The following is a 13,353-nucleotide window of genomic DNA, read 5'->3' as shown; positions in this document are numbered from 1 at the left end:
GTGTAATGATATAAAAAAACGTCCGAATATGCCGCCTAACGTCCAAGTTAATGGTCAGTTTCCAGCGCCAGCTGGTGACTCTCCCTCCTAAGATTCCTCGGCGTTCCTTGAATTTGGCGCAGGCTCGGTACTGTGCGAGAAGAAACTCGACAGCACAGAACGATAGCAGAGTGAAATCAGAAATGAGGACAGGCGAAGCATAACATGCATCTGACAACTATGCTGCTACAAAGGAGTGGGCAGAGAAGGAGAAAGAGGAAGAGCTGGGGGAAGGCAGGGAGGACGCGGAGTGATATCTGCGGAGCGCAACGCAGTTTGTTCGGAGGGATCGCGCTATGCAAGAAACATCAATCACGCTATATAAGCCACCTGTCCGAGTCGGCACGTCGAGTTTTCTGCATGACATGCTTTATAAAGATGTGCCATCGCGATCAAAAGTTTGCGGGACGCTTGTGTGCTTGTCCAAGTCATGGTCGCGCTTTACAATTCGTCCCCTCAGTTACTTACCAAGGAATGCAGTCGGCAAGGTGTTCCCTATTTACATTTATCCCCAAGTATTCCTAATAAACGTCTCTGAATACCTCCTATAAATATGCAGTGAATAGCATGGACAGATTGTGCTTCCCTGCAGACACCCTACCTTATTGAGGATTTCTTGCTCCCCACATGAGCGGCTTCCAAAGGAAAGCTACTATCCATTAGTAGTTGTACATAGTTTGCTGGCTTGCTGTCTTTCGTAATGAAGAGCACAGTTATGGCGGGACGAGCTCGAGAGGGACCACTCACCGGGCAGGCCCTCGGCAACCCGCTGTTCGCAGATGCGTTCCATGACGGAGTTGGCGTAGCCGTAGTTGCTCTGTCCGGCATTTCCTCGACCACTGACGGCGGATGAAAAGACGACGAAATGGTCGAGGTAGGGGCAGAGAATACGGGACAGTTCGTCCAGTCGCTTTGTGCCGTCCACCTTCGGTTTGCACACACGCTCGAAGGACTCCGAGGTCTGGTTTTCTAGCAGCGCATCAGAAAGAACCTGCATGCAGATGCATTGCTTTCATAACTAAGAAGCTTCGAATGGAATTTCGGTGCTTCTATGTTTTGTTTGTTGCATGGCCACGAAATACCTAGATGGGTCATGGCGGCAGTATGAGAAACAGGTTTCCCTAAAGCAAGAGAATGAGCGGAACTTTGTGGTGTGCTAGTTGGTCACTCATTCTTTGTTGTGTCGGCCTTTCTCTCTCTGTGATCTTTCTAATAGCGCTACATCGAATTTTAAAAGAAGAATTGATTTATATTTGAACCAGTAGAGACAATTTTTTAGCACGTGATAAACATTAGAAAAAAGGGAGAGGAGAAAGAAAAGGAAAACTCAACACAAGTCTAAGTATCTGTTCTTGAAAAGCGTTTTTTGATTGCATAGTGCTTTATTTTTAGTTTAATAATTGACCTGTATTGAGTGGTTTTCTTAGGTAAGGTGGTTCACTTCATCTTTTCCTATCACGGCACGTATGAGACGTTTTCATGTACGTGTTGCTTGATAACGTGTATAACTTGCCTTTTGAAACTGTTAATAGTGCTTGTTGTCTTGCATTAATACTGCATATGGAATATCTTGGTGATAACATTGTCCTAGTATTACATGCGTAAAGAGCAAGTTTTATTTTTTTTAATACACTACTTCTGAAACGTGTCAGGATAGTTTATTTTTATCATATTGCCGTTAATCAACGCATTTGCACTGCTGTACCTTGTTACGCTCTATTGCGCCTCGTCAAGCTGCATGGAGTAGCTTTTTGCTCAAGATTTCCAACCATATATGGTGGAATAAATTGGACTAGTCAAATAAATCAAGAGGTTGCCAAATGATCTGTTATCAAACTACTTGTTTCAATCTCCAAGACTCAAAGCTAAAGGGCTTGAAGAAATAAATGTACAACGCTGATGAACTCAATCGTCAACATTTACTGGATTTCTTTCTTCCCAATATGTCACACAAAATAAGCTCATTAGATGTCCTCAATATAGTTCTCGAACACTAATTTGCCATCGAATACATGCAGACATAATAATTTGAGCGTACTAAGGACTCTAAGTTGATTCTGATACCCGGTCACTAAATGTAGCGGTGAAAAAGATGTAAAGCCATCTTCCAAGAATTCTTCAGGTCCGCGAAGAAACTCGACTCGTTGTTTGTTGCTCGAACGGAGAACGGCGGGTCCAGAAGCTTTAGTTGTAGTGTAACAACACTGTGAGGCGTAGCGCGAAACGCTCTCTTTTGCGTTGGATAAAATACGCGTCGGTTTGTTTGATAGCAGGCTATCACAGCCACGGAAGAGGTACTATCTAGTTATATTCCGTGATGACGAAAACAATATATGGAAAAGGAAATATTCTTTGCTTCTTATAGCAATCATTTGTCAAAGTAAACGTCTTAATTTCTTCGCTTAATGAAGATTTAGACATTGCAAATGTTCCTTGGTTATTTTATGCAATACATATTTTCTGCAACAGGCACAACATTTCAGTTTTTAATCTTAAAATCTGATTTACGTTCTACTATAGGCTGACTTCGGCGCTGCAGAGTATCTTTTTTATTTGGTGTTGGTCGCTAAAATACGAAGTCCAGCTTTGCTCCTTGTCCGCGCTAAGGACGAAAGCAGGAGTGGGTGCAGTTTATAAATGGGTGAAATTCGGTTTGTGAATATAAGTAGACAATAAGTGATGTTTCTAACGACACTTATGAAATACTTGCTGAATTTAGCATAATATGATTGGGGCGCTATTTAACGTTTGCGCAAGCCAAGTAGTAAGAGCTAATTATTGCAGCTATTTCTGCATTTCCGACGGTGTGTTGATTATGAAAAAAAGGAACTAAAAATTTCGGTATGGTTCGTGCACCTATAGCCTCAGTGCTTGCTGTTCACTGGCCGAGGTCGTGTTTGGACGAAAACAGCCCCGCTGAACTAATTTTGTAACGCGTGTTATGAACACAACTGATTAGTAAAACCCTTGGAGTGAGGGAACCTTGTAGGCTTGAGTCGATATGCTGAATGTAACAGAAAAAAAAAACGAAAATATAGACTTCGCTCAAACACCCAGACTCTGGAAAACATCCGATTCATTCAGCAAGTGTACATGCTCTCTAAAGCCTTAGGTGTCCCGGAATAAATTCCTTCATGGGTCATCTTACCACATGGCGTTCCGCGTTAACTGCTTCTTCAGGCTTTACAGACATTGGGATAGTCTTAGACATTATATCACTTGCCATGGCTAGGTTGAAGACGCCTCCGACGGGCCCCATGGCCATGGCTTCTTCGATGATCTGTCGAGCTCCTTCCTCCCTCGAGACGTCCGCCTTGGTCACGAGGACCCTAACCCCAGCCTGCTTCCACCGACGGAGGCAGAGCTTCTGGTATCCAGTCCGGACTCCGCTTCGGGAGTTCAGCAACAGCTGGCGGCAGCCACGACCCACCATCCAATCGGCGAGCGCTAGGCCTACTCCACCGAGCCCTCCAACGATGACGTATGCCTTGTGCTCGTAGAAGTATGTCCGTGCCACTGCCTCCACGGTGAGAGGCGATGCGGGACACGCTTGGCGTGTGCTCTCTTCTTTGCGAACCTGCGCGGGTAGACGTCGGCCATTTCACTGCGTGTTCTCCAATTGTAAATTCTGCGCCCAATTTAATGGGTAAAGGTGCAAACTGCAGTAAACAGCTTGGATTCCTAACCCATACACATTGTTTTTGAAAAGGGTACCAAAATGGTCATTGACAACCCGTGCTACCATTAAGCAACGCCGAAAGTCGGGCGAGTTGGATAGCGTTCATGATGAAAAATAGCGCAAAAAGAACACGATGGACGGAAAGAGAACGACGCAGACAAGCGTTTCCTTTTGAGTCCCTCGAGTTCCTTTCGGGCTATTTTTCATCATAACCGTGCTACCGTCTCTTCGCAAACAAGAAAAACGCATTAGACGAGTCCTACTTGCATTAAACCGCATACATAGTGCTAGAAAACACAAGACATGCTGGATTCGTCATGAGTGAGAAATGGCATTCAGTTCATGACGAGCCTCACTAGTCCAAGTTTTCTAGGTGGCTAAAGTGAGAATACGCATTCTCCTCAACGTTCCGCTGCTGTGAATGTTTAACCATACCGTCAGCATAGTCAGCAGGTAACTTTTTGGCTCCATCGTTGTTTTCTAGGACGATGAAGGTTTCACTGCAGTAAAATCATTTAATATCTGTGAGAAGTTATCGCTAAAGTAAAACAACAATAAATAAAAATTAAACATTCCAGCGTTTCTGAACACCTAGAATCTTGGAATATTAGTCGTACGCTCTGTTTATGAACGGTGTGACGTTCATTTCATTTATCATTAATCACTCCCTTTGTTGACGATGTTTCGCTGTGTAATAATAGGAGCAATATTTTAGTAATATATCTCGCGACTCTCCTGGATGCTCGCTGGAAGTTTTTTTTACGAAACAAATTTCTGCTTGTACCTGTATTAACGACTTCCAGTTACTCTCGTAGTAGATGAGGTTTTCATTGTATGTTTCATTATTTTATTGAGGCGTTTGATAATGCTGCCCGCAGATGCCACTTATTCCAACTCTAAAGTTTTGGTGTAAATGCATAAATGTTTCGCAGATACGATTTCGTTCCTACCCGAACCAAATACTTTACTGTGATCGACTACATCTCCACCTGAGTGGCCAAAACATTAGACCCACTATGAAGGCCGGTACTCCGCTCGAGGTAGTTTCTCATCTAAATTTACGATCTTCGCGTCTGCAATATTTCAGGGCTATTAGCACTAAGTTGGGCTGTTTAGCATTATTGGTAGCTCAACTCAATTTCGTAAGCCCCACCACAATGTTTAGTGGCAATGAGAGCGCTGTAATGAAGCCCGAGGAAGCTAAACAGCACCGAGCATAATAATATGCACATATATTATCGTTGTAACCACTAAAACGCATGTTTTCTTACATTTGCTCCCTTCTCGTTGGTTAACTGCATCGAGAACTTCAAACTTCACGTTACTGCTCAGTTCAATGGAAGGGTACACGTCGACTTTGTCGCTAACAACTCTATTGCAAGGATAGGTTATTTGGGCTCTTTAATCCCAAGATGAAAAAGTTAGTTTTGTTACGTTATGCTGAAGAAAACTTTTGATCCCACTCAATTTCACATATTTCTCTAGGTAATTCTGCAAGACAGTTTTGGGGTTAAAATTAAACTGCTCCTTCGTCAGGACCGCCTAGGACTTGAAATGACGGCGTGCCCTTTTTAGAACACGCAGATACAAAACGCGGTTAATAGTGGTAATGACGTGTTTACTAGTTTGGGCTAAAAGATTTTTTAGGCAAGATTTCAATTGACACTTTCAATATCTCTCGATTAAATGCTTCTGGAATATAAATTGCAAAGCGCGCAATGACGCTGTGCCCTGTTTCTAATGGCAGTGTCTTATATTTTAAATATTCATTAATGAGCGGCTGGGTTGACAATTTTAAACAGGCATCTTCGTTGTATTGACAAATATAAGAAGGAAGGCAGTGGCCGAATGACCTTATAATATTCAGCAAATATTATCTACGTTCCGCGAAATTTGGTATCTCTATCCATTTGGCGGATATATTCTAACAGTAGCCTGAAACATTCCCACACACATCGACCATAAATGAACAGTGTGTGCGCCGTCTCGATAAACATACAAGCCGTCCTATTTCCAAGAATTACCGCCAAATGAAACCACCTTCCTGGTTTCGCTGTCTTCACCGAAGGCAACCCTAGATTCAGGACTGCCATCATAATACCGTCTCAATACATATCTGTTTTCTTGTTATACCAAACACTATAACTTAGGCTTCTTTCTCTAAAGTCTGAGGCCTACAATATTAGTTACAAGTAAAAAGTAAATATGAAATTCCTGTGGAGCATAATTGTAGATCGGAACAGTAGTTAATATAACTACTTGCAACGGTTCACATAAGGCTTTTTGGCGAAGGCCAGAACAACACGTATTTTCATTAAAAACAAATAAAACAAACAGGCCTTACCTCAAGCACAACTTTTCCAATATGCTTTCCGGACGCCATGAAACGGAATGCCTCCTCCGCTTGGTCCCATCGGAAACGGTTTACTTCCAGCGGCCGCACGGCGCCAGAGAGGATGCCCTCTCGCACAAGGTCCCGAACGCGGCGCTTGTCTTCCGCCGTGGCGGGCTCGTTGCCGTGCAGTCTTTCGAGGAGGATGCCGTGGAACGAGATGCCCTTGAGGAACACGGACATTCCCAAGGAGGAGTCTTTGGACAGGTCGAACTTTCCTATCTCAAGGAAGCGGCCGTCAACTGCCAGACAGCGCACGCTGGCCTGGAGCTTGTCTTCGGACAGGGAGTTGAGCACGACATCTACGCCTGTGGCGAGTAATACGAGAAAGGGGACGGAATCAGTACATCTCACGAACGAGTAGCTGAAGTTCTGCATGAAAAAGCAAACTCAATAGGTTGAAATAAAAACTAATGGAGCGGAATTTAAAACCATTTTTTACTGATCGCTAGCATCGAGGTTGTTCAAAGGACAGTCTGGTATACCTCACCGCGAGTTCATTTTTTTTTATGTCGTCAGCACGTGTTAGTTCGACACAAACAAAAATAGATTTCAATGCTGCGAACATTGCTGTCAGAGTGCGAATGTGTTTTGGGGCTGTTCTGATTGAAACCGACTTCATTAATGTGTCACCCAAATCAGTACATTTCATTCATTTAGGTTTCTTCCGCTTATTTTTTTCTTCCGTCACCACAGTGTAACCAGCGTTGGGGCAAAAACGTCACCTTATAGTTAGGCACGAAAAGCACGAAAAGCAGATCTCAACTGATGTCAAAGAAGTGCACTTAGAGGTACGACCGGTGGCGACAAAACCTGTCTGTATTTCTTAGCCCTTTTCTACGACCGCAGTACCTGGCTTTTAGGAGAAATGGCGTATTTGTCATCAGAGCACAGAAGCTCATCGACAGTGGTAAACTAATTTCGTGTTGACCGTGAATTCAATTTTGTTTGAAGAGTCTGGAACTACAAACTTCTGCGATTAAGTACAAGTCTTCTAAAGGAAGGTAAAAGACCGAACACTGCTCTTTAATGAAGGTATTGTGTTTTTCTGAGATCATGTCAGAGTTTTTTTAAGTGAAGAGTCCCTGATTTCGATCGTACTTTAGGCAGGAGGCCAGAGTCGTGATAATATTCAACATTTCATATACTAAAAAAGGTAAGTGCCACATCACTCGTACCCCTGCCGTCGGTTTCTCGCAGCACGAGTTTTTCGAAGGACGTGCTCCGGGAGCTTGCGATGTTGCAATCTCTGAGCTGTGGAAAGCGACGCTTGAGGAACTCCCGCTTCTCTTCAGAACCTATAGGGTTGCAGAAACGAAAGACAGGAGGGGTTTTAAAACATTTATCATGCAGAGGTGTACCTGGTTTCCTGCTTATGTATTAGGCGATAGAAATGAATAATTTCACGATACACTCTAGACAGAAAGGAGTAGAAAAGGAAGTAAGATGTCATGTAGACCACTCTCTTTTATGAAAGGAAGTGCGCTATAGGGCAGCTTACTCTCTTTTTACTCCCATATAGGTGTATCCTTGTTTACAGTGTACACAGAGGGCGTCAAAGTCTTCGTTCGCCGAAGCACATCGATATTTCGTGTTGTTTACGTTAAATGCAATGTGCACTTGCTCATGAGGCCGTTATAAAAGAAAGAGGGCATCTTTTCACCTCACTAGACTGGTGAATCTCTTACACTATTCTACTACGACTGTACTGCTTACTTGAGAATGGCGCTCACGTGCCTGTTATTGTTTAAACAGTGAACTCAAATATTTGTGGAGTGCTCACCAACAGTGGTAAAGACGGTGCATCCCATAGAGAGGGCGATAGAGATGGCCGCCTGTCCGACGCCTCCGCTTCCGGAGTGCACTAGGAGCGACTCCCCTTGTCGCATGCTACCTCGAACCAGAAGAGCATAGTAGGCAGTGGAGTAGGCTACTGGAACAGTTGATGCTTCTTCGAGGCTCCAGTTATATGGAACCTCCCAGAGCCAGTCAGGATCCACCACAAGGGCAGTGGCCATGCCCTGGGCGGGCACTAAGCCCATGACGCGGCGTCCTCGAGAGTCACGACCAGAGAACTCCAGGCCAAGAAGGCATTCAGATGTTGCCACGGAATCTACGCGTTGTGGGTAGAGGGATATCAGCCAATAATTAACTACGGAATATACTTAATACCTTGGGACCTAAACGTCCCCATTCCAGCAATTTAGGTGTACTCTTCAGTTTTAACTAGTCGTCTTCCTGGCCATCTAAATCGAACATTACGAAGCACAATATTCATGTGTGATCAGAGAGTCTTTTTGTAGCAACTGAGCGCTTAAGAACCTTTAGTTAACACAAGGCACCAATATATTTACATTTGCATCAGGAAAACAGCAGCAGAGAAAGTTATTGAATGCCATGGCTGCGTCACAACAAATATTGTTGAATAGTTCTGTGCGAATGTGTAAGAGAATCATGCAATTTCTGTACTCCTAGAACCTTTCGCACAAGCCATACCCACTCGAGAGCAGTGTTCCAATGCTCTGCCTGATTGTGGGATCAGTGTACCAATTAACACATAAGCTGAACTGGAAACCTTGGGATCATATCTCTTTGTTCTCTCCCTTTTCCATCTCTCCCTCCGTTCCCCTTCCCACGTGTAGGGTAGCATACCGAGCGCTGCCTAGTTAACCTCCCTGCCTTTCCGTCTGTCTTTCTCTCTCTTGGTACTAGTTGCTAAGACAGGAAAAGAAGACACGATGAAAAAATTAATCCATGACTAGGAAATAGCAAACAGGCACATCGTATGAAAAAACGGAGAAAATAAGATTGGGGTAGAATGCATTCGGAAGGCGCTGTCAGGGAATGAAAACAGTTTAGCAATATCCCTCCAGAGGTAAGAATACATAACTTCTATATTTTACAGATTGCTAACCTAATGGACTCAAATTAACTTGGATAGTCACAGGGGCTCAACGTATATTGAGCACAACGCAGGGATCTGTAGAAAAGAAAACGAGAGATGGTTAATATCAGAAGCAAAAAAGAACAAAGTGAGCCAGGAGAACACATGAGGTAAATATATGCTACTCAAAATGAAGCAGACAAAATGGGGCTTGTCAGGGCATGTAAAGTGAAGGCGACGTAACCGATTGTCCATTAAGGTAAAAGAGTAGAATCCAAGAAGAGGCAAACGTAGCAGGTGGTGAGAGACGGTCAGGTAAGCGAACGAGATTAGAAAGTTTCTGGTGGCAACACAGGGAAGAAACACAGGACAAGGATTGAGGAGACAAGACACAGACATTTTATCCTGCAGTGCAGATTGGCTATTGGTGATTATGAGGAAAAGTTATTTTTCAATGCAGTTAAAAACCAGCAACCATCAGATTCGAACCAACGGCATCTGCAGCGACATCTTGGCACTGTGCGCACTCGGCCGCCAGGGGAGAGAAAACTTGCGCATTAATTTCTCGTGACAAATCGCGCAACAGTTATCTTGTGTTAAATTTGTCAAGTCGAGAATTTGTATAGAGTGCTAAAACTTTGTTCCTAAATGTGTACTGAAGGACTTTGAAGGCTTCCTTCCGGTGCTACTGATAACGTGAATTTGTACGCGAAATGTAATATCCGTTCAAGCGTCCTCAAGAGATTTAACTTCACAGCGTCGGCAATTCATTCTGATCTTGAAATGCACACAATCCTTGCTCTTTACATGATAAGGAGCGCCATTTCGAAGTTCCTGTTTTCATGAAATATCACACTTCATACGAAGTCTTGAACAACCCAGCAAAAATTTAACCTTTAGTATTTTAATAATATTAATTGGTTTTTAGGGGAAAGAAAGTGGCGCAGTATCTCTCTCATATATCGTTGGACACCTAAACCGCGCCATAAGAAAAGCGATAAAGGAGGAAGTGAAAGAAAAAAGGAAGAAAGAGGCGCTGTAGTGGAGGGCTCCGTAATAATTTCGACCACCTGGGGATTTTTAACGTGCACTGACATCCCACAGCACACGAGCGTCTTAGCGTTTTTCCTCCATAAAAACGCAGCCGCCGCGGTCGGGTTCGAACCCGGGAACTCCGGATCAATAGTCGAGCGCCCTAACCACTGAGGCACCGCGGCGGGTCCTTTAGTATTTTGCGCTTGAAAATTATGAAATCGTCCCCGTGCGGTCTGATTTATTGTGTAGGCGAAAATTTTTTTTCGCTTGAAACAAAACACGCCTTGTCTAAGGTTTTTTCAGTACTTTCCTTTCTCCACATAGCAAGTCAATACTCTTCGCTAGCATTACTAGAAGTACTCACCGGGTAGTGCATCCGGTGGCAGCTTCCCCGTGGCAAGCATGACATCGCGGAAGTTCAGCGGAGCACAGTACACGCTGCACATGAGTTTCCCGGAGCTGCTGGCAGGCGAGGCGTAGCGAAGTGGAGACTCGCACCACCGAAGGCTGGACAGGTCACCGCGAGTCTGGACATTGAGGTAGGCGTACTCCGTCGACCTCTTAGGGGCGCCGTCTGCAGTGAGCGCATGCACATACAATGAACCATACTTCGATTGTTACCCTTGCGTCAAGTTATGTACCGCTCGACCTAAACCTGAGATAGCAAAACAGCAGATTTTCGAACATATTTATGTAATCTTCAGTTTCTGAGGTGTTTGTAGTGTTTCTCAGATAAACCGGCATCATGTATGTTTGTGAACTTCATGCCACAAGCGTTTAAATAGTATTGTGAGTGTGTACTTTGCAGAATTGTATTAACGCGACATTGCTTTCTGCAGCCTCATTCTCGTTTACAAGAAGTTCGCACATGAAATCTTTATTTGCCATCAAATACAGATGGGGGGATTGTAGAAAAAAAAGCTGTCCTTGGACAGCTTGACGGGTCCACAATCCCTTATTTTGGCAGAGTGGCGGCAACACGTAACATATTCTTGATATGCAAACATATACATACATATTTAATATGATACAGTCCTAGTACTCGTAAACGAAAACAACAGAAAACAAAAAGAACAGAAAACAACAGCGGAACTCACTTCTACAAATCCAAACGAAAGCAACAGCAAGGCTAGATAACATTACCTAGAAACCAAATACATCTGCCGGAGGTCCTTGTAGGTTGCCGTGAAGAGGTCAAAACGGACAGAATTATAATAATTCAAAAGCGTTGCTATTGTATGCTTAAGGCACTGTTTCCCGTAACTTGAACGTGACATTGGTACTGACCAATCCTCGAAGTGTCTTGTAAGGTAACTTGGAGTTCTGTCTTGTAATTGGGATAGGTTACGTATATTGTTGATATTCCTGTGGATTTCTTGTTTATATACATGGCTTAAGCGATATCTATAGAGATTGTGAGCTGGAATTACACCAAAGTTGCTAAAAAAAGTTTAGGTGGAAGCAGTATAAGAAGCATTACATGTGTGTCGGAGATACTTTTTCTGTAACAGGTGGATGTGTTCTATATTAGTGGATGTTGTGTTTCCCCATACTAATTGACAATAGTTCAAGTGTGACTGAAAGAGTGAATGATAAAGCAAACGTTTGATGCGTGTGGGAAGGATATACCTTAAACGACCTATTACACCAGTTATTTGACTTATTTTGCTTAGAACATGCTTGACGTGATTATCCCAGGACATATTTGCGGAAAAGGTGACACCCAGACATTTGAAATTCTCGACTAAAGCGATGCATCGTGAGTTTATTATAATATCTTGATGCTGAGGTATGTGCTTGTTTTTCGGCCTGAATATAATCGCTTTTGTTTTGCTTTCATTTACCTTCATTGCATTTACTCTTGACCATTCCTCTAAGGATTTCATTGTACTGTTACATTGTTCAACAAGAAGATTAATATCATTCCCAGCAAAAAAATAAAAATGCTAGTGTCATCTGCATAAATAATAAATTTTGCTTTAGGGTTAATAGTGACGATATCATTCATATAGAGATTAAAAAGTACAGGTCCTAAAATACTTCCCTGCGGCACTCCACAACTAACAGCTTTAGCTTTCGATGTAAAGGCACCTATTTTCACAACTTGAGTTCTATTGGATAGGTAGGATTTCATAAGAGCTAGTGCCTGTCCTCGTATTCCATACTTACTTAATTTTTCCAGCAAAATGTTATGGTTAGCTAAATCGAAGGCTTTAGAAAAGTCCACAAAAATGCCAACAACTATTGCTTTGTTTTCAAACGCCGTTAATATATATTCTTTCTGCTCTAGCAACGCTAATTCAATTGATTTGTTTTTACGGAAACCGAACTGGTGTGGTGTTAACAGATTATCTTTTTCAATGAAATTTGCCATCCTCGAATGCAAGACTTTTTTAAACAGCTTTGAAAAGATCGGTAAAATAGATATCGGCCTGTAATTTCCCAGCTCATTACAATCTCCTTTTTTGTACAGAACAGTAACTTTTGCGCACTGCATTCTCGCTGGGAAAGTTGCTGATTCTAAACACATAATAAAAATGTGGGTGAGGATGGGAGCAATAATATCAATTGCATGTTTGATTGGGCGTACCTGAAGACCATCGATGTCACAACTGCTAGAGTTCTTTAAGGCTTGTATAACGGACATGATCTCATCCACTGTTACTGGTTGAAGGTACACTGTGTTGTTAATATAAGTGGAAACGTATTTGCTAGCATGAGAGGATATAGAGGGAGCAGAAGCGATACTAGTGAAAAAAATGTTAAAAGCATCAGCTAGTTCTGCACCGGATAATTCTTTTCCGTCAACTTGTAATTTCAATGGAGGCTTATGCGAGTGACCACGATTAAGGATGGTGTTCAACATATGCGGGTATCCGCATAGTGAACCTCTCCTTCTTCTTCTTTACCTCAGTAAACTTGGCACGCATAGTGAACTTTATTTTTGAAGATCGTCTTTTTCTCCTTTTACTAGCGCTTATGCTTTATAAGCTTGCACATGCGCCATTGCTAGACGTAGAAGACGAGAATACCAGTAGTACAGCCATTGAGTAGAGAGAGGAAGTTAATGCTGATTAATATTGCTTGAGCCATACTACACAACGTGCTACGCGTCCATAAATGCAAGCATTGTTGTCAGCAAATTTAAATTATCTGGCTGTTTCTTGGTATGTTGACGTTTGTAACGCAGGAAAAGTCGCATTTATTGCAGCGAAAATGGCACAAAATTATGTCCGCCAGTGGATTCAAACTCACGACGTGGTTGGCGAAAAGGGCAATTTGCCACCGTTTTCAAGTGAGTAATGTGTAGCGTCCCTGCATATA

At 42.9% G+C, this 13,353-nt stretch overlaps 1 protein-coding gene across 1 annotated transcript in view; it reads right to left on the bottom strand.

The window, feature by feature from the left end:
- Positions 1-13,353, bottom strand: part of LOC144100925 (fatty acid synthase-like) — a 55,681-nt gene that overhangs the window by 4,055 nt on the left and 38,273 nt on the right. Inside the window, exons 18-23 of the mRNA XM_077633848.1 lie at positions 10,394-10,603; positions 7,894-8,223; positions 7,289-7,408; positions 6,063-6,418; positions 3,263-3,616; positions 787-1,030 (exon numbers count right to left, since the gene is read on the bottom strand). Coding sequence (XP_077489974.1) covers positions 787-1,030; positions 3,263-3,616; positions 6,063-6,418; positions 7,289-7,408; positions 7,894-8,223; positions 10,394-10,603 — 1,614 coding nt within the window. The remainder of the gene's footprint in view (positions 1-786; positions 1,031-3,262; positions 3,617-6,062; positions 6,419-7,288; positions 7,409-7,893; positions 8,224-10,393; positions 10,604-13,353) is intronic.

This window comes from Amblyomma americanum, chromosome 8 (assembly GCF_052857255.1).
Source record: "Amblyomma americanum isolate KBUSLIRL-KWMA chromosome 8, ASM5285725v1, whole genome shotgun sequence".
NCBI lineage: Eukaryota > Metazoa > Arthropoda > Arachnida > Ixodida > Ixodidae > Amblyomma > Amblyomma americanum.
This window is presented reverse-complemented; position numbering and strand designations above follow the sequence as displayed.